The following is a 27,084-nucleotide window of genomic DNA, read 5'->3' as shown; positions in this document are numbered from 1 at the left end:
ATTATATATTTATATATTTTATAATAAATATTGTAAATAATAAAAACTGAAAACCAACGGTTAACTGAACCGGTCAACCAGTTAACTGCTCGGCTTCAGTTTGGTTTCTGATGTAACCGTTTCTAGTCACGTACCATTTTTTGTGATGTATAAATTTTTTTTTGGCTAAGTACCTCGTTATTTGACCCGGTGGTGACGTGCCTTGGTGATGAGCTACTTGGTGGCGAACTCCCTAGTGGAGAACTGCCTGGTGGCGAACTCCCTACTGGAGAGCTGCTTGGTGGCAAACTGCCTGGTAGCGAACTCCCTGGTGGAGAACTGCCTGGTGGCGAACTCCCTGGTGGAGAACTGCCTGATGGCGAACTCCCTAGTGGCGAGCTACCTAGTAGCGAGCTGCCTGGTGGCGAGTTCCCTAGTGGAGAACTGCCTGGTGGCGAACTCCCTGGTGGAGAACTGCTTGGTGGAGAATTCCCTGGTGGAGAACTACCTGGTGGCGAACTCCCTGGTGGAGAACTGCCTGGTGGCGAACTCCCTAGTGGCAAGCTACCTAGTGGCGAGCTGCCTGGTGGCGAGCTACCTAGTGGCAAGCTGCCTGGTGGCGAGCTCCCTAGTGGAGAACTGCCTGGAAGCGAACTCCCTGGTGGAGAGCTGCTTGGTGGCGAGCTCCCTACTCCTACGCGGCCTGTGACTCAGAGAATGGTGGAGCTCCCTGGTGCAACGCAACCCAACTGCCCTCTGCATGAGGTGATATTTCCTTTGTAGGCAGTGTAGCGCAACCCGACTGCCCTCTGCATGAGGTGATCTTTCCTTTGTAGGCAGTGGGAGCTGAGGGACCTGCGAGAACTCCATCTTTTCCTCCTCTTTGTAGGCGGCGGGAGCTAATTGACCTGCAAAGAACTGAATCAGAGGACCCGGGGGTATTTTCCCGGCGGGGACTCTCCGATGCTTAAGTTAGCACTCTGATTGTAGAGAGCTTGAAGATGATATTTGAGAATAAGAGAGCTAGAGAGCAACGATTACCTCTATTTTTTCCACCCCCCTCCCCTTTGGGGGGTGAGGTCTTTATATACCGGAGTCCTAACGGGTTAGGTGGGTGAAAAGCCTCCAAACGGTAAGACTCGTCACATCCCATCAGAACCGGGGTACGGTGGTGAACTCCTCGAGGTCGTCAGGCTGGCGCTTGTGTCAGGCGGCCAGGTCGGCGCCTGGGCTAGGTTGTCAGGGCGGCGCCTGCGTCAGTCGGCGGGTCGGTGTCTGGGCCAGGCTATCAGGTTGGCGCCTGTGTCAATTGGTGGGTCGGTGTCTAAGCTAGGTTGTCAGGCAGGAGATCTTTATGCGATACGCCAAACTACTCCTGTACCAAGCTACCCTACAAGTGGCGAGCTGCCCGGGGGAGCTATGCCGAGCTGCTTGTGGCAAGCTCTGTCGAGCTGCCTGGCTCCTTGGCGAGCTCTTTGGTGAGCTACCGAGCTCCTTGGTGAGATACCGAGCTCGTGAGGTATGCATGCTGAGTTTATCGGTGGGCGTCTTATGGGCGGCTAGGTCGGCCAAGTCGGATCATGTGCCAGGCCGATCCAGGTCGGCCAGGTCGAACAGGTCGTGCCAGGTCGCGCGCAGGCCGCGTGCAGGCCGCCCGTAGGCTGCGTGTAGGTCGTGCCAGGCCGGCCAGACCGGTGCCCGGGTGGGACACCAACTTGGTAAGTTGTTGCTTGGGTGTTTGCCTAGTTGTCACAAGGTGCCACGTGTCACACTTTCACTGGAGGGCCAAATCTGCCCTCATCAATTGCCCCCCACTCCCGAGCTGAGAGTAACTCAGCGAAGGGAATAGATTTCTTTTGGCCCGTAAGTCGACGAGCTAGTAAGTGCTGATCGAATTCCTTAGGCTTCGGAAGCTGCCTGTGTGTGGCGAGCTGCCAGTAATGCGAGGGGGTCTCCGCTAGTTCAGTAGTGTAGCCCTTAGACTCTGGGACGATTTAAAGTTCACTTTTGCTGATTTTGCTCCTACTGAGGAAGCGACTGGATATTTAGCAATAGTGTGGCCCGTAGGCTTTGGGAGTGACTCGTAGTCTACTCTTTTTTGACTTTTGCCTGTGTCGGAGAGGCGATCGGGTCTTAAGCAGTAATGTGGCCCGTAGGCTTTGGGAGTGACTCGTAGTCTACTCTTTTTTGACTTTGCCCGTGCTGGAGAGGCGACTGGGTCTTAAGCAGTAATGTGGCCCGTAGGCTTTGCCTGTGAGGTGTCGAGCTATGATTGTGCTGCATCAGCTTCGTAATGCCGGTCACCCACTCCTACAAGAAGCTACTAGGTGCTCGACCTTCGGGGGCAGCACTACTAACTTTAGGTCGCCAGCTCTCATGGGAGCCTTGGAAGGCTCAACCGGTAAGGGCGCCTATGTAGTCTGTTGGCCGCCAACTCCCACGGAAGCCACGAAGAGCTCATCTTTGTAGGGGGGACCTTGCGGAGAGGACTGATGAGGCATTATCTGAATTGAAAGTAAGGTTGGTAGAGCTACTTAGTCTGTTAGCTCCCTACATAGTCTTTGAGTTCATAAAAAATGTAAACTATAAGGCGAAAGCTTCAATTTCTAAAAAGTGAGGACTTAGCTTTGGTAAGATGAGAACTTAGCTTTTGTAGGATGAGAACTTAGCTTTTTGTAGCATGTTCCCACAGACGGCGCCAATTGATGTAATCGTTTCTGGTCACGTACCATTTTTTGTGATGTATATATATTTTTTTTTTGCCTAAGTACCTCATTATTTGACCCGGTGGTGACGTGCCTTGGTGATGAGCTACTTGGTGGCGAACTCCCTAGTGGAGAACTACCTGGTGGTGAACTCCCTGGTGGAGAGCTACTTGGTGGCAAACTGCCTGGTAGCGAACTCCCTGGTGGAGAACTACCTGGTGGCGAACTCCCTGGTGGAGGGCTGCTTGGTGGCGAACTCCCTAGTGGCGAGCTACTTAGTGGCAAGCTGCCTGGTGGCGAGCTTCCTAGTGGAGAACTGCCTGGTGGCGAACTCCCTGGTGGCGAACTCCTTGGTGGAGAACTGCTTGGTGGGGAACTCCCTGGTGGAGAACTGCTTGGTGGCGAACTCCCTAGTGGCGAGCTACCTAGTGGCGAGCTGCCTGGTGGTGAGCTCCCTAGCGACGAGCTACCTAGTGGCGAGCTGGCTGGTGGCGAGCTCCCTAGTGGAGAACTGCCTGGTGGCAAGCTCCCTAGTGGAGAACTGCCTGGAAGCGAACTCCCTGGTGGAGAGCTGCTTGGTGGCGAGCTCCCTACTCCTACGTGGCCTGTGACTTAGAGAATGGTGGAGCTCCCTGGTGCAACGCAACCCGACTGCCCTCTCCATGAGGTGATCTTTCCTTTGTAGGCGGTGCAGCGCAACTCGACTGCCCTCTGCATGAGGTGATCTTTCCTTTGTAGGCAGTGGGAGCTGAGGGACCTGCAAGAACTCCATTTTTTCCTCCTCTTTGTAGGCGGCGGGAGCTGAGGGACCTGCGAGAACTGAATCAGGGGACTCGGGGGTATTTTCCCGGCGGGGACTCTCCGACGCTTAAGTTAGCACTCTGATTGTAGAGAGTTTGAAGATGATATTTGAGAAATGAGAGAGCTAGAGAGCAGGGATTACCTCTATTTTTTCCATCCCCCTTCCCTTTGGGGGGTGAGGTCTTTATATACAGGAGTCCTTGCGGTTTAGATGGGTGAAAAGCCTCCAAACGGTAAGACTCGTCACATCTCGTTAGAACCGGGGTACGGTGGTGAACTCCTCGAGGTCGTCAGGCTGGCGCTTGTGTCAGGCGGCCAGGTCGGCGCCTGGAACAGGTTGTCAGGGCGGTGCCTGCGTCAGTCGGCGGGTCGGTGTCTGGGCCAGGCTATCAGGTTGGCGCCTGTGTCAATTGGTGGGTCGGTGTCTAGGCCAGGTTGTCAGGCAGGAGATCTTCATGCGATACGCTAAACTACTCCTGCACAAAGCTACCCTACAAGTGGCGAGCTGCCCGGGGGAGCTATGCCGAGCTGCTTGTGGCAAGCTCTGTCGAGCTGCCTGGCTCCTTGGCGAGCTCTTTGGTGAGCTACCGAGCTCCTTGGCGAGATACCGAGCTCGTGAGGTATGCATGCTGAGTTTATCGGTGGGCGTCTTATGGGCGGCTAGGTCGGCCAAGTTGGATCATGTCCCAGGCCGATCCAGGTCGGCTAGGTCGCGCAGGCTGTGCCAGGCCGCGCAAGGTCGCGCGCAGGCCGCGCCAGGTCGCGCAGGCCACGCCAGGTCGCGCGTAGGCTGCGTGCAGGCCGCGCCTGGTCGCGCATTGGCCGCGTGCAAGCCGCCCGTAGGCCACTTGTAGGTCGCGCCAGGCCGGCCAGACCGGTGCCCGGGTGGGACACGAACTTAGTAAGTTGTTGCCTGAGTGTTTGCCTAGTTGTCATGAGGTGCCATGTGTCGCAATTTCACTGGAGGGTCAAATCTGCTCTCATCAATTTCGGTTACCAATAACACCGGTTCGGTTTCAAAAATTAGCCCACGATTCGATTAACCGAACCATGAACATCCCTAAATTCTATGATGTTGGAATTACATGATATCAGAAAGGTTTTGAGCAATCACAATCCCCTTTAAATTTTGATAAAAACCCATACGATTAGTTACCACTTTTATAATACCAATTGGTTGATTGTACGTTTTTTTTTCGTATCATGTCTTTTTTGGCATCATAGTCAAACCCTTTTTTCTTACCATTTTTCATAAAGAATCCAACAAACTTGTCATTTAAATGATGACCTAAAGTAAAAGGCCAAGTTTATAGGATGAAAAAATAGATCTATTTATCTACAAATGAATTACATTTGTTTGATACACTATTGTCAATGTGAATGTTGAGAAAATAATATAGATGGGAGATAAAATAAAATAAAATTATATTGAATTAAAGCTTCATAAAAAAATTATTTATATATAAATACACACAAATATTAATAAATGTGCACATGCATTACATAGGGTAATTCCAAATGAGGATGACAACGACCATGACAATGATGATAATAAGAATACTTTTAATTTTCTTATCAAAACCCATGATCGTTGATGCATGGTATATTAGTGGATTTATTGCTTTCAGGCCCAAATAAATGGCTCTAAATCTTCTTACTTGTGATTTATCAATGGTTTTCAACTTGAAATTGAATTGGATAATTAAATTGATTGATTTGTCAATGGATAAATTTCTAAGTGTGTTTAAACTCAAACCACTCTATTGCAAAAGATTATTGTTAATTATTGTTAAAATTATTGACCTGTTTGACCGAGTCAATGGACAAATTAATTTGTCGTTTATTTTGTGCTTTTAGACATTTTCCATCATTAATAACATAATTCTCAATTTTCACACATAGTTTGACTAGGAGGGAGATGTGGTTACAGTTTAATTATTTTGAGAACAATGGTTTTTAGTGGTTTTTATGCCATGATCAAATCAACTAGTCAAAGTGGTTGACCTATAACCTTATCCATTTGTCACCAAACTACTTTCTTATAAAAACAAAAATAACTCGGTCAATAACCTGGTGATCCAGCTAATTGAACCATTTAAACTGATTAGACGTTAACTTTCATTTTTTTTCTTAGTTTTTGTATTCCTTCTTCATCATTCACAACAATATTGTTTATTAGTTTTTAACCGAATAAACCGTTTGCTCACCCCTAACTATAAGAAATCGATGTTTTCATCCCACGGTCAATTGGCTCACTTGACTAGTCAACCCACCATCTAGCTGGAGACTTATGACTCACTTCACCCCCAAATTGCTTAGTACCAAAAAACCATTTACCCAATTGATGAGCTAGTGAATTGGCCAAGGAATGGCAATGGGGTGGGGATCATATTCGCTGCCCCCACCCCCGATTCTGAAATTAACTCCATCCCCGTCCTCGATCTCCGTTGGGGATAAAATTTGTCCTCCATCCCCGATCTCTGACGAGGATGGGTTCCCTATGGGAACCCAAATCCTTATTTTTTTTAATTAATAGTTTTTTTTGAAAAATAAATTTACTTAAAATAAATAAAAATTTTAAATTATAAATAATGTTTTAAATATGTTTTGATATATATATACATATATATATAGGGTTGGGGCGGGACGGGGACCTCAATTCCCATCCCCAATCCTGACCTCGATCAGGGATTCCTATTAATCCTCGTCCTTGTCCCTGCCTTGCCAAAATAATCCCCATCCACGTCCCCATTGGGTTGGGGAAGTCGGGTCCTCATCGGGGATGGGGAACATTGCCATCCCTAATCTGGCCAATTAAACCGTTAAACCATTTAACTTGCCACCTAATCAAGGTCGGGCATTTCTTTTTTCTATTCCTCTGTAATTTTAATCGACAAATTTCACTTACCACCCTTATTTTTATTTAACATCATAAATTTATAATATTACATACATCTGCAACTTTTTTATTTTTTATATATTTATTTAATTTATGATGTCACATGTTAACCTATTTGACCAAAATGATTGAACAGCTGACCCACCACCTTGAAAGAAAATGGTTTCATTTATTTATAAGGTAGTTATGAAAACATTGGTAACTAAGAACCAAACTTAGTCTCTTGATGTTGGCATCAACATTGTCCATGCACAAAAAAAAAAAAAAAAATTGATTTGCATGTGCGGCTGGATGAACATGACTAGCAATGTGTTGTGGCCAACAGATCTTTTACTCATGTAATGATGATAGTCCGTCTCTCAAACCTTGGTGATAGCAGGATTTGATCTCAATTAAGCCAATTGGCATAGTAATGTAGAAAGACCAGATAAGATAGCATAACATACTTGCCATCACATGTCTCAACCACAAACAGTCCTCTGTTCAACTTTGTTGAAAAACTATAATACTAGTTGGGCCCCGTGTGATGCATAGGCATTGCTAAGAAAAGATGAAGTAAAAGTAACCATACAACATTCCAAATGTATCATATCATATCTTTAGTTCATTGATTTATATAAATAGTTTGATAATTTTAATGTTTTTAGATGAAAATGAATGATGCCTTAAGTCTCTAATCATCTTTTTCTTTTTTTTTTCCAAAAAAATGTTTTAATCAAATGAAACTCTCTATATGCAAATTTTGCTTATCAAGAGTATGAGAACCATGATTTTGTCTAACTGATTTAATGGCAAATAAGTTGTAATGAGAGCAATAATTTTTCTGTGTTGTATTCATTAATTATTAGATTCACTTAAATTACAAAAAAAAATTATGAAAATTGATTTACCTAAATTACCAAAATTAGTTTCCCAAATAACCAAAATTACAATAATTAAATTACTAAAAACTACTAAAATTTGTGTATCAAAAATTAAAATTTGTAGGAAAGTTAATATGCACAATTACAAAAGTTTATATAACAAAATGAATCACAAATTTAATTTTCTATATAACAAAATTAATTACCAAAGTTACTTTACTTTCGTAAAATAACAATTCACCAAAATTAATAAATTAAAAGATTTCCAAAATTTCCAAAATTATTCATTCATAAGTTAGAAAAAAATAATGTTTGGTTAATTATTAATTTACCAAAATAAATAAAAATTAATTTTTGGGAATATACAAAAATTAACAAAATTTCCAAAACTAATTTACCTAAATTACCATAATTAATTTCCCAAATAACCAAAATTACAATAATTAAACAACCATAAATTACTAACATTACCAAAATTTATTCACCAAAAATTAAAATTTTTAGGGAAATTAATAAATGAAATTACCAAAATTAATATAAAAAAGGATAAAAAAATTAAATTGCCACATAACAAAATCAATAACCAAAATTCAAGTAGAAAAATTACCAATATTAGCAAAATTACTTCACTTTCAAAATTAAATAATCCACCAAAGTTTAAAAATTACCAAAATTAATAAATTAATAATTTCTTAAAATCACTAAAATTATTCGTTCATAAATTAGAAAAATAATAAAATTTGGTTAATTTTTAACTTTCCAAAATAAATAAAAATTAATTTACTGGGGACATACCAAAATTTTACAAAATTATTTTATCAAAACCACCAATACTAATTTATCAAAAATTATTATGAAGTTTACCAAAAATAATTTACACAAATTAATTATCTCTAAATGTACCAAAATTATTAAATTAATGAGATTATTAGTATTTGATAATTACAGAAAATAATTAGTAATTTTTGGTAAATTATTAATTTACCAAGATTATGCAAAATGAAGTCACTGAGATTAATTTTCGCCAGTTTCCCAAATGTTATTAGTTTACCAAAGTTACCAAAATAAATGGCCTAATTTGTCAAAATTAATTACAAAATCTATCAAAATTAATTTTCATTATCTTGGGTGAAGCTCGCAGCGTGTTGGGATGGTTAAGTGTTATTTAATTATCTTCCTTAAGAGATATGATGGGGAAGGCTTGTTGAAAGGAGAGTGGAAGGGGTATAGGATTTTAGGAGAATAACCTGGGATATAGTTTTCTAATTAATATGAGAGAGAAGATAGTGAGAGAAATTCTGAGTGCAAATTGGTTTTAAACTGTTTCAAATATTGGAACAAGACTGCTATTGGTGGATTCCCCAAGTAGGTGGCTTTAAAAATATAAGAATATACAAAAAATAGAAAATTAGAATATAAATTTGAGAGAAAATTTCGAAATAGAGTAACGTGACACGTGGAATGCTTTACTTCATATATCCCAATTTTGTAACTAACTCAATTATTTGTGGCCAACATCGATCGTTGGTCTTCAAATGACATAAATATTCTCCCCAAGAATTTCAATTTCTTTTTCATGGTTCAGTTTTCACTCAACCATCCGTTGAAGTGGAAGGCAGACGCCAAGAAAATTGGCCCATTATCTTATAATCAGTGAGTCGGATGAGGGATTCCTATTTTTTATGTTCTCTGCTCTTGGGTGGAGCCACCGCCCTACAAAATTACTGGGCCCACAATATTAATAGAATATGGTCAACAATCTTGGTATGCACGTGTCATTCATCGCATGAAGATAGTCGGCCCGTCATTTGTTGGTAAAGATGGCCCACCAAGTGGATGTTTTGGATTAATTATGTAGGTCCATGTTTTCTCTTTCTTCTTGCTTTCTTTATTTATTTATTACTTATTAATTCATTTTATTTTAAGGGGCTAGGCGCCTAGTGGATCTCTTACTTAGGTTGGGCAAAAGGGGTTCATTACCTATAAACTTGGGGTTTCCTTCCAAGTATGAAAATTCTAAAAAAAAAAAAATCTTCTCAAACCCACACATCTCATACAGTAGTCAGTAGTTGATCTCTTACTTAGGCCACCGGCCTTTTTTTTTTTTTTTTCTTGTTTGGATGCTCTAAGCAAAACATTTATTTTTCTTTTATTATTAATGGGATGAAAACTGGTAAGCAGTAGTAGTAGTTGTAGACTAAAGAATCTAATATCTTTTTTTTTTTCTGTCTTTTTGGGGAGTTAGACAACACTAAGATCTGAATGGTGAGACAATAATGGCGTATAAACAAACAGCTTCCAAACATTTTCTTAAAGAAATACACCTAACAACCGTGTCCCAGATCCGTCTTTTTCTTCAATAATTTCATTTCCCGAGTTCTATCATCAACACAGCCAACTGTAGTAGACTTTCATAGTCATATTTAATTCACACGATCGAGCATTTGCTATTTCCTGTATTCAACCCTTTCTGTGTTTTTCCTATTTAGAGTTCATTTAGTATCGGTGATTTGGTGGGGGCTGAGCTTTAACATTCAACTCAGATTTTATTTTTTCAGGTATCTGGGTTATCAATCCCATTAATATTGTTGAATATTTGCAATAATGTGTGAATACAGATACAGAAAACTTGGAGACCCAGAAAGGTTGGTGGATTTTAATCATGGACAGTGAACGAGAAGTGCATGCAAGCTTTTCTTTGCTTTGTTTATGGGTTTCCTAATAGAACTACAACCAGATCCTATTAAGCTTTTTGTTTTTTTGCTTTTCCTCTCTTTCTCCTCCCGGCAAGTAAACCATCTATTCCTTTTTTTGATTTCTGAAAGTGAGAGGATTCCCATTTCCCATATTACTATTCAAATCATGACATGCAACATGAGGCCATGCATTATTGAGAGAGAGATCTAGAGAGAGAGAAAGAGAGTACAGGTAGGATAATTTGATTGATATCAACAGCTTGTAGCTTTTACCAACTAATCAAATAATTAGTTTAGGATGAGTTGATAAGAGGTCAGTTGGTATTGAATCTGACCCATAACCCAATGTTAAATCCTCACTCACTCCATGTTTGTTACATATACCATGGTTTTCAAAATCGGACTAGAAAAATCGAGAATCGATTTCATTTTTCCTAAAAACCGGATTTTCCTCCAAAACTGTTGATTTTGGTTAGCGAATTGTTGAACCGGATAATTAATCATTTGAACCATTTGAACGGTTCTAACTGTTTTTTATTTTTTTTTATTTTATTGTGAGAACGAGCTGAACGTTCAATTCGAACGATCGGACCGTTCGACCCAATAACCAGACCCCTGACCGATTCGGTCTCCGGGTCGGTTTTAAAAACCATGCATATAACATTGAAGGGTGGATTCTGCATGTATTCACTCCTTTTATTTTTTGGTAAATCATGTATTGACTCATTGAGTCACCAAGATTCTGAATTATCTATTGGAAAAGATACAAAGAATCAAGTAATAAATTAACTTACTATTACAACATCCATTAATCAAATCTAGAACGATTAGACTGACAACCTAAAATATAAAATCAATGAACTACTTCTGTTATTTAGTGACAAAAATTACAGATTAATTTATCCTTTTGTATCATTTAATTAAGCCCAAATGGTCTCCCTCATGATTTGTTTATCTCAAATGTTCTGCAAAAACAATTCATGGTTTCTAGAATGAGTTCCCAGTCATTTGTTCATATATCATAGTTAATTGCAGATAATTAAAAACTTCAAATACGAAAATTTATTAAATGATCTACATGCTACGCGCATGATCATGACATGAACAGATAATCTCACATCTTAACCTCTGTCCACATTATTTTCGGATGATGATGATATATATTTCGGTGTGTTCTTGAGTTAGATGGATCATTCACCCTAATTAAGGTCGTCACTCAGAATAAAAAAAAGGGTACAAGCACATGGAGCAAATTAGCTAGACAGAATATTTTAGTGTAGGCTCCATTTATTTGCAGAGTGTAGATTCTAATTTACTTTATTGTTTCAGGTTTTTGTTCGTTTGTAATGAGTAAGATTGGAAGTAGAATAATATGGTCCCCCATTTGGTATGAAAAAGATGAAAGCAGAAAGAAGATTGTTAAAGAGGAGTAATATAAGGAAGTAGCACAACAAATTAAGTCGTCACTTTACAGAAGAGGAAATCAAAATAGGAAGAAGATGCAAAATTTGCACTGTCAAGTGCAAAATCTGCATCAGGTAAGATTGCAAATTATAGTTACAGCTTACAAACAAACTCATGTAAATCAAGGGGAGTAAGGGTGTCAATGAACCGGTTTTGGATTGGACCCCGTCCAGTCCAAAATCAATTTGGATGGGATTGGACGGACTAATAAGATATATTGGATTGGACCAATCCGGTCCAATATATTTATTAGATTGGATTGGACCTGGTCCATCCGTAACAAAGCTATATTGGATTGGGTTGGATTAAGCCAATATCTGGTCCATTGATATAAGATAAGAATATATGTGTCAATGGACCGGGCTTGGGTTGAAAGTTGAAACCAATCTAAATCAAAATAAATTTGAACAGATTGGACGGTCCAAACATTGAATTGGACCAGTCCAAATTGGTCCAAAACATTCATTAGATTGGATTGGACTTGATCCATTTATAATGGACTCACATTGGACTGGATCGGATTGGACCAAATCCAGTCCAACTGACACCCCAAAAGGGGGAGGGCTACTTTTGTTGTGTGGCCCAAACCTGGTCAGGATAGCACAAAAATGAAAATACATATCTGAACTCGGTGCAAAATTTGCATCCAACTCAAACTTTTATTGCAAACAAACATTGCTCTAATGCCAATTGTGAAAGATATTTGTAAATCAAGTGGCTAAGTTCTTGCTTAGGGTGCTTATTTTTAAGCACTTATTTTAGGCTAGGAGTATACCAATAAGCACTTATATATGTAGGGGTGCAAATGGATCGGATGATGATCTGATCCAATCTGAGATCTGATCCTATTTGGTCGAATTCAGATCACCCCTGACTGGATCTTCGAATCGGATAATAGAACTTGGTCAGAAATTGGATCGGATTCGGGTCACCCTTATTTGATTCGAGAAGATCTGATCACTATTTTCAAAACTAGACCGGACTGGAAAAATCGGGAACCGGTCCCGTTTTCCTCCAAAACCACTTTTCCCCCAAAACCGTTGAACCGACTAGTTAACTGTTCAAACGGTTTTGACCGTTTTCCAATTTTTTTAATTTTTTGTTAGAACGAGCCGATCGTTCGGGTCGAACGGTCGGACCATTCGAACCGATAACCGGACCCCTGACCGGTTCATTTTTAAAAACCATGGATCCGATCCGGATATAGTATATATTTATAAATATAAATATATGTAATGCATATATATGTTATTTATTTATTTATTTATATTTTTATAAATTTGTTATATTAATATTTTTTTTATAAAAAACATGTATATATATGATGAAAATAATTAAAAAATACTTGTATTTTTTATTTTTACTTTTTTAAATTAGTATATTTTATTTTTCTTTTAATAATTTATTAATTTTTAAAGAAAACAAGTTGAATCATATCAAATTAAAAGACCCGACTTACCAATAGAATACAAATTCAAATCGAGTCCTATCAGATCCAATTGGATCCAACATAAAGAGTGTCAGATCAAATTCGAATATAGCTTGATTCGAAATCCGATCCAATCCGTTTGCATCCCTATATATATGTTTAGGAAATAAGCCTGAATAATTATTTTTTCAAGAAATAAGCTAATTTTGAATAAAGTAAAAAATTTGCCCTTTCTTTGAAATGCGTTTTTTTTTTAAGTGCTTATTGAGTTTCTGGCCTGTCTTGGCCCGCCACATAGATTTCAAAATACCTATACTACTCCATTTGAAAGTAAGTGTTTTTTCACCAAACACCTTAGGATAAACACTTATCCTATAATAAGCACTTATTTATTCAATAAGCCCTCCCAAACGACTATTAAATTAGGATTATCCTCACCGAGTCCCATAAAAAACATGGTCAATTGTGAACCAAATCGATGGAACCAATCAAGGTAAAATGGGAAGAATCGCCAATTGTACCAAAATGAACCAGTTTGGTGTATATTAGGAAAAAGGGATTCGGCAGTGGAAATTAAAACAAAAACAACCCCATCAACACCTAATTTTTTTCTCTCAGAATGGTCTCTACTGCTCGTGTTTGCTTTTGCTTCTGCACGTGATATGTATTAAAAGTCTCGAACTCAAACTGATTTCCTCGTCGAACAATTAATATACATCAAAGTAAAAAAGCCAAACAACACCTACCGTGGGCAGGTACTTTGTAGTCAGCATTCAATTTCATTTCCTCTCCCCTAATTTGGTTCCGATTGCTAAGTCACCTTCCATTTTTTTCTCACCCATATCAAAATCGATTTTTTTACCTTTGAAATTTCTCTCCCTGTATCCAAACTCTGCTCAGCCATTAAACCCATCCTGCTAATTCTAGAATTCCAGTGAAGATCCATACAAGCATAGTTATTGTATAGATTTTGCAAACTAAAGGGGATACAGGTCAATAATGAGACCGGAAAACAGGGTTATTCAGGTCTCGAAATGGCTTCATCACACCAGGAGAACAGAGAGAGAGACCCTCTGACCCTGTTCCTTTGTTGATTATTTTATGGTATTTTTCTCACTTTGATTGGTACAGTGAGGTGAGGGCCGGTGTGAGACTGTTAACCCGTGACATAGTATTTTAATACTCGAGTCTGCTCGTGCGTAGGTAAACAACATTCAATGTGGGACAATAAAAGTATAGAAGAGTTCAGAGACTAGAAACCGACCATATAGGACTGAGCATGGAATCTCTCGTATCAGAAAAAATAATAAACTACTGTATTAAGAAGCTTATGAGCACTTTTGTTAACTGAACTACTGTCTTAATGACTTTTTATTACGATTAATACTTTCACCATTGTTATTCAATTACCAAAAGAAAGGAGAACAAAAAGAGCTGAACAAACAGAAAATAAAAAAGAAAAAAATAAAACTAATTGGATGAAGCTCCGAGTCAGAAATGGGGTCAGGCAGAAAAGCGGGGTCCCTCTGTCCTTTTCAGGCCCCTCGGTTCCATTTGTATAAAGCCAGCCCAAGGCTTCTCGATTTGCAAGCCAACTCGGCATTAGAATTCTGCATTACTTGTCTCTGTCTCTCTTCTTAGACGTAATTTTTTTTCGTTTTCTTTCTTCTCAAAAGAAGAAAGTGGTGTAAAAGAAGAGAAGAAAAACAGAACAGCTGTTTTTCACTCTTGTTTTATTTTCTTTTCCCGCGGTTCTTCTCCCTCTCTTTCTAACATAAGAAAGAAAAAGAAGAACAAAGTGGAAAGGAAGAATAACAAAAATCCCTTGCTTTGAGAAGCAGACGCCATGGGATCCAGACTTGTAACGTGGAACGTGTTGGGAACCAGCACGTTGTTGTTTCTCTTCCTGTTTTCATGGTTTTCGTCTGTTACAGCTTCTGTAACTTACGACCAGAAAGCCATAGTCATCAATGGGAAGAGGAGGATCCTTATTTCGGGATCTATTCACTACCCACGAAGCACTCCTGAGGTATTAACGCAAATGTGGCTAATGGGTGTCTGTGCGCGTGTGTGTTTTTGCTGCAGCTTCGTCCCGCTTTATAGTTGTAGCTATCCAGTTTAATGGGTAGCTCTGTATTTTTTTTTCAACTTTTCTCTTTATTTGATTTTTGGGTTGTTTTTAATGATTTTATTTGGTTGCATTTTTCTTTTGGGCTGGTTGCAGATGTGGCCGGATCTTATTCAGAAGGCCAAAGATGGAGGTTTGGATGTTATTCAAACCTACGTTTTCTGGAATGGCCATGAACCTTCCCCAGGCAAAGTAATGTCAATGCTCCAATCTTTATTTGATTTTTTTCATTATGTAAGAATTATTTTTTGTATAGAAACATTAATTTTCTTCAAATTTGTTTGTAGTATTATTTTGAGGGAAGGTACGATTTGGTTCGATTTATCAAGCTGGTTCAGCAGGCAGGCCTTTATGTTCATCTCCGAATTGGCCCCTATGTTTGCGCCGAATGGAATTTCGGGTAATAAGAAAAGTATTAAAATGACAAAATAGCGAAAAACTGTTTTAGTTTCCCACTCTAACGTCTTTTGTAAAAATGCAAGTGGTCTCTGAAATGTTAAGCAGTCTATTTTGTTTTTCATTTCAGGGGTTTCCCTGTTTGGCTGAAATACGTTCCGGGTATCAGTTTCAGAACAGACAACCAGCCTTTCAAGGTTGGATACTTGGGTTCTTTCCTTGCACCTTCCAATTTCCCTGTCAAATTCTTTTCTTTTTTCCGGAGTTCCTTTATACGATTATATTGATTGATTCTCCTTTGGTTTTGACTTCTTGATGACTACAATTGATTACAATAAAGGCGGCAATGCAAGGATTTACGAAAAAGATCGTAGACATGATGAAAGCAGAAAGATTATTTCAGTCTCAGGGTGGTCCGATAATTCTGTCACAGGTAAACCGATAGATAACTGGAGTAACCCATTATGACCACCTCCATTGTTTCCAGAACTGAACTTATTTCCGTGTAGAATCTTAAATGAACGGAAAATTTAAAATTTAAAATCGCAACTCACTGAAAAGAATGTTTAAGTGAATCAGAACTGATGAGTGATCCTCCCCGAATTCCCCTCGCAGATAGAGAATGAATATGGACCAGTTGAGTGGGAAATTGGTGCTCCTGGACGAGCTTATACTAAATGGGCAGCACAAATGGCCGTTGGTCTTGGCACTGGAGTTCCATGGGTCATGTGCAAGCAAGATGATGCTCCTGATCCAGTTGTAAGCGCTTCTGCATTTCTTTCTTTTTACTTTCTTTTATTTTTTAACTCTTCCTTTTTTACCTTCTTGTCATTTTCCTAAAATCGTTCTTGGGCTCTTCTCATGTAACATGCTCTTCCTTTCTTAGTGGAGTTTCCTACTTGAGTGGACATGATTCAACATGAGAAGAATTTTGTTTTCGTTAGCACATACCTCAGATAGTTAGTCTGTGTTCTCTGAGTGTATCTGTTATACTTTTTTGCTCTTAATTTCCTGTGGAACGGCTTTGTATGTTCTTAATTTCTTTTGTTGACACTCCCAGATGAAAAGGAAAAAGAAGAATATATTTGATCAGATTGTTTAAGTAATCTATTTCTCCTTCATTCCGGTTGAATTTGTCAACTATTGGATTTCATATGTATGTGTGATATTTGAGAGGTTGTCTTATTATTATTGTCCTGAGCAACCAAAACTTTTAGGAGTGTCATGTATATGATCCCTTCTGCTTCCTTTAATTTTTTTGCCCATCCTGCAACAGATAAACGCCTGCAATGGTTTCTACTGTGATTGGTTCACTCCTAACAAAGCCTATAAACCAAAAATGTGGACGGAAGCCTGGACTGGCTGGTAAATTGTGTCTACTCGTGACTCCGAAATCAATACTGCATGCTATTTTTCTGTTTCTTTGAACATCGATTTAAGAGTGTAGACCTCATTTTATATTATAAAATGCATTTTAGCTTAACTATATCTATGTTTCAACCCCTAGGTACACAGAGTTTGGTGGTCCAGTTCCTCATCGACCAGCTGAAGATTTAGCATTTTCAGTTGCCAAGTTTATACAGAAAGGTGGATCATTTGTCAATTATTACATGGTATGTTCTAGTGTTTCTTGTTTATATGAGACTGGATGTAGTCCCAATAAGGGTCCCAACAGCTATTTCAGCTACACATTGGGAACATCTTGCCGTGGAAGACAAGGGAGATGTTCCCAATGCACGACTGCAAAGGCTGTTGGGACCTTATCTGAATTTTGTTTATACCAAGTAGTTCATATCAAACTGGTACATGGCAATTCCAGAATCAATTCAACTGAAGCTGTTTCTGTTTTAATTTTGTGCTCCAGTACCATGGAGGAACGAATTTTGGCCGGACAGCTGGTGGTCCCTTCATATCCACTAGCTATGACTATGATGCTCCACTTGATGAATATGGTACGTTCTTAAGATTTGCAGTGTTAGAAGTGGTGTACATTCTTGAACCCAATAGCCATGCACCAAGTACAAGAGTAATGGCCATTTCTCTGGCACATAGTTACCTAATTTGTGATTTGCAAATCAGTTCACATTAATTCAGCCAATAAAAAAAGAGCCCAGCATATATCAGACAATCCACTATCTTAAAGAAATATATGACCAAAATATTGGTATTTTAAAGAAACCTACTAATTTGACAATTTACAGAAAAAAGTACTATTAGATATGTTGTTAAGGAAAACAACATAACCTTGGAAAAATAGGAATTAAAAAGCTTCCTTTGCTTTTATACTATCAACTTGTCTCAGACATGCAAAACAAAACTTTCTGTTTCATTCAAAAACTTTTTTTTTTCATTTATAATTTGTCTACCATGTTCATGTAACGAGATACACCATACTTGTGATACCAAAAAACAAATTATACTGTGTATGACACCTTACCAATAACTCTGCACTGCAATCAAGGAATAAAAATAGAATCCACCACTAGTGAACCTGGTTCACTGAAGGGTTGTGAAATACAAATTTTGAATGCAAAATAATCAGGTAACTATGCTCTGGCATGTGTAAAGAGCAGGGAGATAACTATTGGGAGATAAAACTAAAAACCTTTTGGTGGCACAACCAGATTATGAGAACATTGTTTCTGTTGATATTTTCAGATGGATTATTATATTCCATCTGTCTGAAGAATGATAAATAAGATGGTTACGTTATTCCTAGCTGATGCAACTTTTCGTGTAGCAGATTCACATAGTATGTGGGTCCCCCTCTATTACTTATTAGTTATTAGCTGCTTCACATGTAGGATTGGCTACTATAGACTGTTTGGAATGGTCTATAGTAATCTCATATTTTGACTATTCCAGCAATTTTCCTGCCTTCTGTATATAATTTCTTACAGCTCCAGAGAACTTGCCCGCCTTCATCTTGAACTTTAAATTTGCATATTTTAACAGGAACATATTCTCTCTAAAGCGTTAATCCAACTTATTAGCAGAGTTCATTTATTAGCCAACTCCAGTTAATCTCTGGAAATAATAATATATTCCAGGTCAGTCTTACCAGATCCTCCATTTTACTTGTAGGACTACTCAGGGAACCTAAATATGGTCATTTGAGAGACCTACATAAAGCAATCAAGTTGTGCGAACCAGCTTTGGTTTCTACAGATCCCACTGTGATATCACTGGGAAATAATCAAGAGGTAAGTTTACTTCTGCTCTATAAAGTTCTTTTACATACCATCTCTTTTGGCCTTTTTCTCAATTTGCAGCATCTGCATTGATCTTGGAATTAATACCTTTTAACCAACCTCAAGCCCCAAATAAAAACTGCCTGCTTTATATCCAGGCTCATGTCTTCAAGTCAAGATCAGGAGCTTGTGCTGCATTCCTTGCAAACTATGATTCAAGGTCTTATGCAACAGTGGCTTTTGGGAATATGCACTACAACTTGCCTCCATGGTCAATTAGCATCCTTCCTGACTGCAAAAATACAGTTTTCAATACTGCAAGGGTGAGGAAAAAACTCTTACTAAGCTGATACTCATGTATTTATTTCAAGTAGCATCTGTAAGAGTGTCTGATGTTTACCTAAACCTTTGTCTCTGAACTTTGAGTTTTTACAAGATAATGAACTTTAATTTCTTTTTGCAAGAACACAGTGTAATTTTTTAAATCTGGAACAAAAACTTCAAAAGAAATATGTGGTGATGTTCTTTGTGAGACATTGCTATGCATAGTGTAATGATGATATCAAAAACTTTCAACATCTATTTTCCTTTTCTTTTTCCATTGTCTTGATATATTTCCCCAAGTAATACTGAATAACATTTAAAATGCTTCTTAAAACCTCCTATGGATTTTCTTTATTGAAAAATTCCTAATAAGAAGGCTTTTGACATTGGATTCAATCTCTGTATAGGTTGGTGCTCAAAGCTCACAGATGAAAATGACTCCCGTTTATAGAGGGTTCTCTTGGCAGTCATACAATGAAGAGACTGCCTCTTACGATGACAACTCATTTACAACAGTTGGATTGCTGGAACAGATAAATGTCACAAGAGATGCCTCAGATTATTTGTGGTACATGACAGAGTGAGTACTCAATCTATCATGGCACTACCTTCTTTAAGACATTGTCAAAACAAAATTAGATATGCCATCAAAAGTCACCTCCATCATCATCCTACTATTATTTCCATTAGTGTAGAAATAATAATAGAAAAGGACATGGGTCAAAGTAGCAATAAATGATTTAAGTGCTCAAATTTAATAATGTACATGACATTAAACAGCAGGGATTGGTGAAAAAGGATTCTTGTAGTTGACTCCATATAGTTGGGATAATGCTTAGATGATGTTGATGATCATCATCAACAGCAGGGATTGGTGAACCATGTTGATGTTGATGTCATGGTTCAAAGTATCAACAGGGTCCTATCACATCATGTTCCAACATTTTAGAACATTCAAATCCCCAACCCCCATTATATGCTGTTTCAGTGACCCCAAGATACAATATGATACACCTGATACAGGGCATTGATACTTTGAACCTTGATTATTGTGATTATTATTAATATTGTTGTTATTAGTGTCTTTTTTATCATTGTTATGATGATGATGGTGATGATATTCCTGCCTAGTTCCTAATTGTTTATTCATATTATTCCTTCTGTGCAGTGTTAAGATTGATCCCAATGAAGCATTTTTGAGGAATGGACAGTATCCTGTCCTCACTGTTTTATCGGCAGGCCATGCTCTGCATGTTTTCATCAATGGTCAGTTATCAGGTAGGCATGCAGTGGTGACATTTGATGGAAGTATGCAAACTACTTTGCCATATTCTTTGTAGTTCATCCAATTCCTTTTTTTTCTTCCTTCTATCTTGTTTTTAACAATTAGCCATTGCCTCTGTCAGGAACTGTGTATGGAAGTTTAGAGAATCCAAAATTGACATTCAGTGACAAAGTGAAGCTGATTGCTGGCATTAACAAAATCTCTCTGTTAAGCATAGCTGTTGGCCTCCCGGTTTGTTCTTGCACATTCTGTATATGTTCTTGCAACTCTGTGAATTCAAGCAAATTTGACTAATCTAAATTCTCTGTTGCATGTCATTGAGTTCAGAATGTTGGCCCACATTTTGAGACTTGGAATGCTGGAGTACTTGGTCCAATAACCTTGAAGGGCCTTAATGAGGGGCAAAGAGACTTGTCATGGCAGAAATGGTCTTACAAGGTTTGTTTTCCAATAATCTCCGCTGTATACATCCTCTTGCAACCGTGCTATAGAGAGAGTAATTCCTTTGGATGCTCCTATGCAGATTGGTTTAAAGGGTGAAACTGTGGGCATCCAATCACTAAGTGGAAGTTCTTCTGTTGAGTGGGAGGTGTCTTCAGTGGCTCAAAAGCAGCCTATGACATGGTATAAGGTGAGGACTGAACCTCAATTAAGGACTCTAATAGTACTCTTCTGATATAATCCCAACTCAACCCAGCCTTAATTCCAACTATTTGGAGTTAGCAACACAAATCCTATTCCTCCATTATACTCTATTAAGAGCCATGATTTCCATCAAGTTGCAAGTTCTTAGATTATATTTTGCCACTTTAGATCATGTTTTGTTTGGTCTTTCTCTAACTCTTTTACAGCCTTCTACCTTTTCCAAATCTTGTTTTTTTTTTTTTTTTTCTTTTTGGAGTAAGACACCAAGTCACTCCTTGCTGGTGCAATCAATAGTTGTCTATGCACCAGGTGACTGATATTCTAGTTTATAATATGAAGTTTAATGGCTGGCTTTCATTCACTAAGGCATCCTTTATTTTGGTAATGTGTCCAGACTACATTCAACGCACCAGGTGGGAATGAGCCATTGGCTTTAGATATGGGGAGTATGGGCAAAGGTCAAATATGGATAAATGGTGAAAGCATTGGTCGCTACTGGCCTGCATATAAAGCTTATGGTTCTTGTGGTGGCTGTAATTATGCTGGAACATATGATGAGAAAAAATGCCGAAGTAATTGCGGAGAGGCATCCCAAAGATGGTAGGGCAACATTCTAAAAAAGTATAATCTGCATCTTACAACATTAATTCATGACCAACTTATAAGAAACTGCTAATTTCAGGTATCATGTCCCACGCTCATGGTTGAGGCCAACTGGGAACCAATTGGTTATTTTTGAAGAATGGGGTGGTTATCCAAATTGGATTTCTTTGGATAAAAGAACTGTACAAAGTGTCTGTGCTGATATTTATGAATGGCAGCCGACACTGACAAATTGGGAGTTGCAATCCTCTGGAAAAGTCCAAAGACCTCTAAGGCCGAAAGCCCATCTTTGGTGCTCACCTGGAACCAAAATTTCATCAATAAAGTTCGCTAGCTTTGGAACACCACAAGGAGTATGCGGAAGCTTTCAGGAAGGAAGCTGTCATGCTCACAAATCATATGATGCTTTTCAAAGGGTAAAATGATTAAAATCCCATATCCATCTTACAGTATCTTTTTGACTATTAGCAAATCGGTGAGTCCCCTCATGCCTCAGCTCAGTTAAAGCCCTTCTGGCCTACTGAGTTGGAAAGATCAGGTTATTAAGCAATACTGATGGTTATTTTGTGGATAAAATTCAGTTACAAACTCACCAAGTGGAGTTTTCAAGATTTTGTAACCAGTCTATTACTGGGGACAAGTATCCAACCTTTGGGGACATTATGGGTTGAACAGATATTTGAACAGCTGTTGCCAATGTTCAGCTGATCTGTCTGCCCAAGTCTGGTCCACATTTTGTTGCATATCATTGTTTCTTTTTTCTTCTAATGTTTTTCAGAAAATTTAACACAGGAGGATCTCTTGCAGAACTGCATTGGGCAGCAAACGTGCTCGGTAACTGTTGCTCCTGAAGTTTTTGGTGGGGATCCATGCCCAAGTACCATGAAGAAGCTCTCGGTTGAGGCCATCTGCAGTTGAGAGGTAGCAATATGTAAAGTCGATCAAATAAAGAAGCGCTTATATTTATTACTCTTTGGCATATACATATAAATACCAGTTATTCAGGCATTCTAACTTCAAGTGTACACCTTGAATGTCTTGAGGGTCATTGGCTTCAATTTTGGCACGGGGTGAAGTTGTTTAAGTATACAACACACCATTTGCCCAAAGTCCATATAGATGTGAAGGTGAACGGAAAAGGCTTCATGTACATAAATTACATCTTTTATGTTAAACAGTGTCCTATATGTAATGCAAAGGTTAAAGGGGCCCTAGTAGAGCACATTGAGATGAGAAATGTTGAGTCCATGTGTAAATGTTTTAGCCCTTAGATAATACTTAAGTAAGCTGTTCGCTTGCAGGGACTTGGATCATCTTTTGTTCTTAACTTCCCTTGTAGGGGAGCAATTATTTATTGTTTCCTTGCTTGCCCAGGATTGAATTATTACAGTAATAAAGTGAAGTTCATCGTGAATTGAATTGTTAGTCTTTACCGCATATTCTCTCCCCCTTTGGATGGTGATTATGGCAACCTATTATTTCCAATCTTCAGATTTTTATGTTGCTTATAACTTGTATTATGACAATGATGTTCGCACTTGCATTTCAAATTGTTCATAGCTCGGGGATTCCTGCAACATGTTTTCAAGCTTAGATCCATCTTATATAATGGATGAAATTGACAGTAAATGATTGAGGCTACAATTTACAGAGTGAGATATGAGATTCTTAAATACCAAAAAAAAAAAAAAAATACGAGATTCTGAGTATGAGTACTTAATCAGGATTATATCAAGAAATTAAGAAAATCAGGATTACATGGATAAATTGGCCTAATTTAAATCACATAAAATCTGTCATTTAGATTAACAATTTTTAGTTTCTTGGTGTTCTTGTCCACAGCCTCTATATAAGCATGCTTCTTTCTTTCTTTTTTTTTTCCAATGCAAATATGACCTCAAATTTTCTTTTTCCTCTGTTTAATTGTACAGATGAAAGAAAACAAATGTTTCCCTGAATATTGCCATTTAATGATGTTTGGTTGCAATGGCAATGGAAAACAATTATTTTCAAACAGTGGGTACTAACTATATGGAATAGCATTCTTTCTAATTTTGCATAGATCGTTTTCTCAACAAAGAATTGCATTCTCCTTCATTTTCTAAGGAAACCATTCATTTTACTTCATTTTACACAATCAAATATTAGCCTAAATAAATAAGTGAAAAGAGAGCTTTTTTTGCCATGTAATATGGTATTATGAAGCCAGAACTTGCCATATGAATGATGATGAGGGTTGCTACCTACCACCACCTGAGCTGAGCTGTGTGTTATTTAGTGCGTTTACTGTCTCAGGTTGACTAGTGTGAGAACAAGGATTTCAGACCAAGTGGCCACTTTGTGGGGTGTAAAAAAAAAACCAAAAGTTAGGTCTGTATCTACCCCTACACTTCCCAAAACCCAGATAGCTAGAAGCCTGGAACCAACATTGGGTAATGCCTTTCGGTCAGTATAAAGTGTATGTCCAAAAGGAGGAACCCGCTATGCAAAATGAAAGGATAAAATGATAAGAAAAGAGAAAGCACCCGTTACAGCTGAGTGATGCAGAAGCTCGCCTCCTTATACGACTGAAGGACCCACCACCACCAGAGAAATCCAAAGAAATTCTTATTAACAAAGAATTTTGTTGAACGCCAGTGTTCTTTTGCCTTCTTTGCCTCGGTTGCTGACTTGTTGCACAACTATTGCCAGTTCTATTCAAATATCTTGCTAGCATCTCTCCTTCAATATCATGGAATTCCTTGATCGAGAGCCTCACTGTCTGGCCTTTACTTTCTTTAGAGGTTATAACGTCCTTGTTTTACCTGAATTTGAGTTTTTTTGATATTTTTTTTCGATAGCCAGCTCAGCTGTATCATTGCCCTATGACAATCTGAGCTCACTTCAGATTTTTAATGGTCCAAAATTGCCCCACAAGGCCAACAGTCGACCAGCAGATCTATATGGGATTCACTGGTGGGGCTGACTGCCCTTTGTCATACAGAACATCATGGTGCCGACCAGAATCAGGGGAACGAATCAATGTGATCAGAAAACAGTTCCCTGGTAAGATGGACTTCAGAAAGCTTTTGTCGGGAGTAGGGGTGTCATTGGTCCGGTCCGATCCAGTCTAATATGAGTCTATTACAAATGGACGAGTTCCAGTCCAATATGATGAATTTTGGACCAAAGTTCAAATGTTGATACGATATGCCCTGTATTGGATGTATTGTATAGTATATTTTGATCCAAAAATATCTGTTTACAGGTGTTTTAGGGAACTTTTTTAATGAATATATATATATATATATATATATATATATATATATATCAAATTATGAAAAAAAAAATTAAAAAGCACATGGTTTTAAGTACTGAGTACTGATACACCGTGTGTATTGGTATTTATGAACCTTGTTTTGGACCATTTTGGATCCGTCCAATTCAATGTCTGGACTGTCCGATCTGTTCAAATTAGTTTTTATTTAGATTTGTTTCAATCCAAACATGGTCTATTGAAACCTCTGTATTCTTATATTCTATCAATGGACTGAATATTGGTTCAATCTGACATAATCCAATATAAATCAATTATGGATAGACTATGTCCAATCTAATCCAATAAATATTTTGGGCCATTAAGCTTGGACCGCTCCAATTCAATATGTTTTATTGGTCTGCCCATTTTGTCCAACATGATTTTAATTTGGATGGGTCCAACCCAAAACTGATTCATTCACTCCCCTATTTGGGGGTCATGAGTCATCTAGATAAAGGCTAAAAAGACTTATTGTTAGGGAAACGGGACATCTGAAAAAAGAGAAACGCTGGCCATGTTCATCACCCAACCGTCAATTTGGATCAGGTACTAACACAGGGTCCCAACAACTGGTCACAACGACATTGCAGCCGTGCATCAGAAACATCTCCTTTGGCTTTTATTGCAAGATGTTCCCATTGCACAATTGCAATGGCGTTGTAATTGGTTGTTGGAACCATATATTGGGGCTGGATTTGGACTCTCCAACTGCATATTGAGAATATTTATTATACTTTATATCATCAATTAGTGGAGCGCAGGGACTCAAATCGAATTGCAACATTGATATTTGTAATATTAAAAAAGATAGAAACTTGTATTCAAGTCTTGAAATTCATATAAATACTTGAAAAAGATCATCATGTGCTTGTTTTCTAAATAGTCCTTTAGCAAAGCATTTCATATAAAAGAATATGGTCATACAGTGATAGTTCTGAGTTTTATTTTATAGTTGTTCTTTGTTTTACATCGAGAATTCCCAATTGATCCAAACAGTAGCATCGTTCGGCCTGAGAACCGTCCAGGCAACTGGTTCCATTTTACTCCAAACCCAGTCCCTAAACAAAAATCGTTGAGTCAGTCAATGACCCGTTAACCCGAGTGATTGAACCATTGGCCCGTTAACCCATTCAATGGTTTTTGTCCATTTTTTATTTTTTTAATATTTTTAATTTTTATTGTCAGAATGGGCCATCCGTTCAAATTGGATAGTCAAATCGTTGACCTGGAAACTAATGGCCAGAATGGCCCGTTTCTAGGTCGTTTTTTCTACATGTTAATAATTAGACGAAATAATTTTGTAGTCTGTTATGGGCCCGGGCGTAGGATCTCGTCACGGGTCGGTCCACGGGGAGAACCTCTTGCTTCCCCTTGCATGCAGACCCTATTGTAGAAAACCGAATGGGTGATTTGTCCAAGAGACCACCCGAACTCTCCTCACTCTTCTCTTGACTGGAAACTGAATACTTTATTCCCAAATCACAGCTCCTTAAATAGGAGATTACAAGAGGAGACTCCTTACTCCATTTGACTAAGTTAGGACAATCCAACTTTAAATCAAACTCCTACTTCTAACAGACTTCTAACAGAACTCAGTTCTTATCTCTAATAGATAAGTAAGAACAGAACTCCTACTTCTAACAGACTTCTAATAGAACTCAGTTCCTATCTCTAATAGATAAGTAAGAATAGAACTGGAATAAGTAAACTATTGGCGAGCTAGCAAGAAGAGCTGACATGGCAAGATAAGTTGTTGTGTGGGCCCCCCTCACTACTGCTGCCGGCGGCGGTAATTCTTCCCACGAATGCATCCACAACATTACTCCCCTCTTGGATTATGAGCTTGTCCTCAAGCTCGAATTCAAGATGGGTGTCGGAAAACACCGTCAAAGGAATCCCGGATAGGTGGAATGACTTTGCCCTCCTGGATCGGGTTCCAATGAAGGGGTTCATCCTCATCTTCCTCTTGTTTCACCAGGAGGCAGAAAAGTCTCTTGCACTTGTGCCCTGCTGAGTAGAGTTCACCGCAATTAAAACATTGCCCCCTCGCCCTGCGTTCTGCCATCTCAGCCCTGAACAAGTGCTTAATAGGGGGTGTAACGACGCTGCTCCCCACACTGGATGTTGATCTGGAATTGGTGCTCGTCTGTGGCTTCCGTTCTTGGTTGGCTGCTGGATATGGAGCCATTCCGAGTGGTTCCGGGGATGCCCATGCTAATGGAGGCCGCCCCATACTGAAGGTTCCGTGGCTGAGTTGTAGTTTGTATTCGAAGGCGCGTGCTAGGTTCATGGCTGTGACCAGGTTGGGAGGGTGTTGCATCTCCACGTCCACTCTTAGGGGTTCTGCTAGCCCCGCAGTGAACATATCGACTTGCTGA

At 38.9% G+C, this 27,084-nt stretch overlaps 1 protein-coding gene across 2 annotated transcripts; it reads left to right on the top strand.

Annotated features, from left to right (window-relative positions):
* Positions 1–14,538: 14,538 nt before the first annotated feature.
* LOC104600726 (beta-galactosidase) lies at positions 14,539–22,827 on the top strand. Of its 2 annotated transcripts, none has more exons than XM_010263830.2 (19): positions 14,539–14,865; positions 15,061–15,156; positions 15,252–15,364; positions 15,491–15,557; positions 15,701–15,793; positions 15,976–16,119; positions 16,637–16,725; positions 16,868–16,973; positions 17,225–17,312; positions 18,445–18,563; positions 18,710–18,874; positions 19,283–19,455; positions 20,044–20,153; positions 20,282–20,391; positions 20,488–20,598; positions 20,684–20,791; positions 21,200–21,405; positions 21,488–21,824; positions 22,216–22,827. In XM_010263830.2, the coding sequence occupies exons 1-19, from the start codon at positions 14,683–14,685 to the stop codon at positions 22,324–22,326; spliced, it is 2,529 nt and encodes an 842-aa protein (XP_010262132.1). In that variant the 5' UTR covers positions 14,539–14,682; the 3' UTR covers positions 22,327–22,827. The 2 variants fall into 2 exon arrangements, with proteins under 2 accessions (XP_010262132.1, XP_010262131.1); XM_010263829.2 differs by having other exon boundaries at positions 22,201–22,827.
* Positions 22,828–27,084: the final 4,257 nt, after the last annotated feature.

The sequence above is a fragment of the Nelumbo nucifera genome, chromosome 8, assembly GCF_055504915.1.
Source record: "Nelumbo nucifera cultivar China Antique chromosome 8, China Antique-T2T, whole genome shotgun sequence".
NCBI classification, from domain to species: Eukaryota; Viridiplantae; Streptophyta; class Magnoliopsida; order Proteales; family Nelumbonaceae; genus Nelumbo; species Nelumbo nucifera.
The sequence above is the reverse complement of the archived record's forward strand: the minus strand, read 5'-3'. Positions and strand labels throughout refer to the sequence as shown.

Excerpts from the sequence above, each read along its gene's own strand:
- LOC104600726 (XM_010263829.2), top strand. The coding sequence starts at position 14,683 with ATGGGATCCAGACTTGTAACGTGGAACGTGTTGGGAACCAGCACGTTG. Across the intron at positions 16,726-16,867 it reads ACGGAAGCCTGGACTGGCTG|GTACACAGAGTTTGGTGGTC; the intron begins GTAAATTGTGTC and ends TTCAACCCCTAG. Across the intron at positions 20,154-20,281 it reads CATCAATGGTCAGTTATCAG|GAACTGTGTATGGAAGTTTA; the intron begins GTAGGCATGCAG and ends TGCCTCTGTCAG.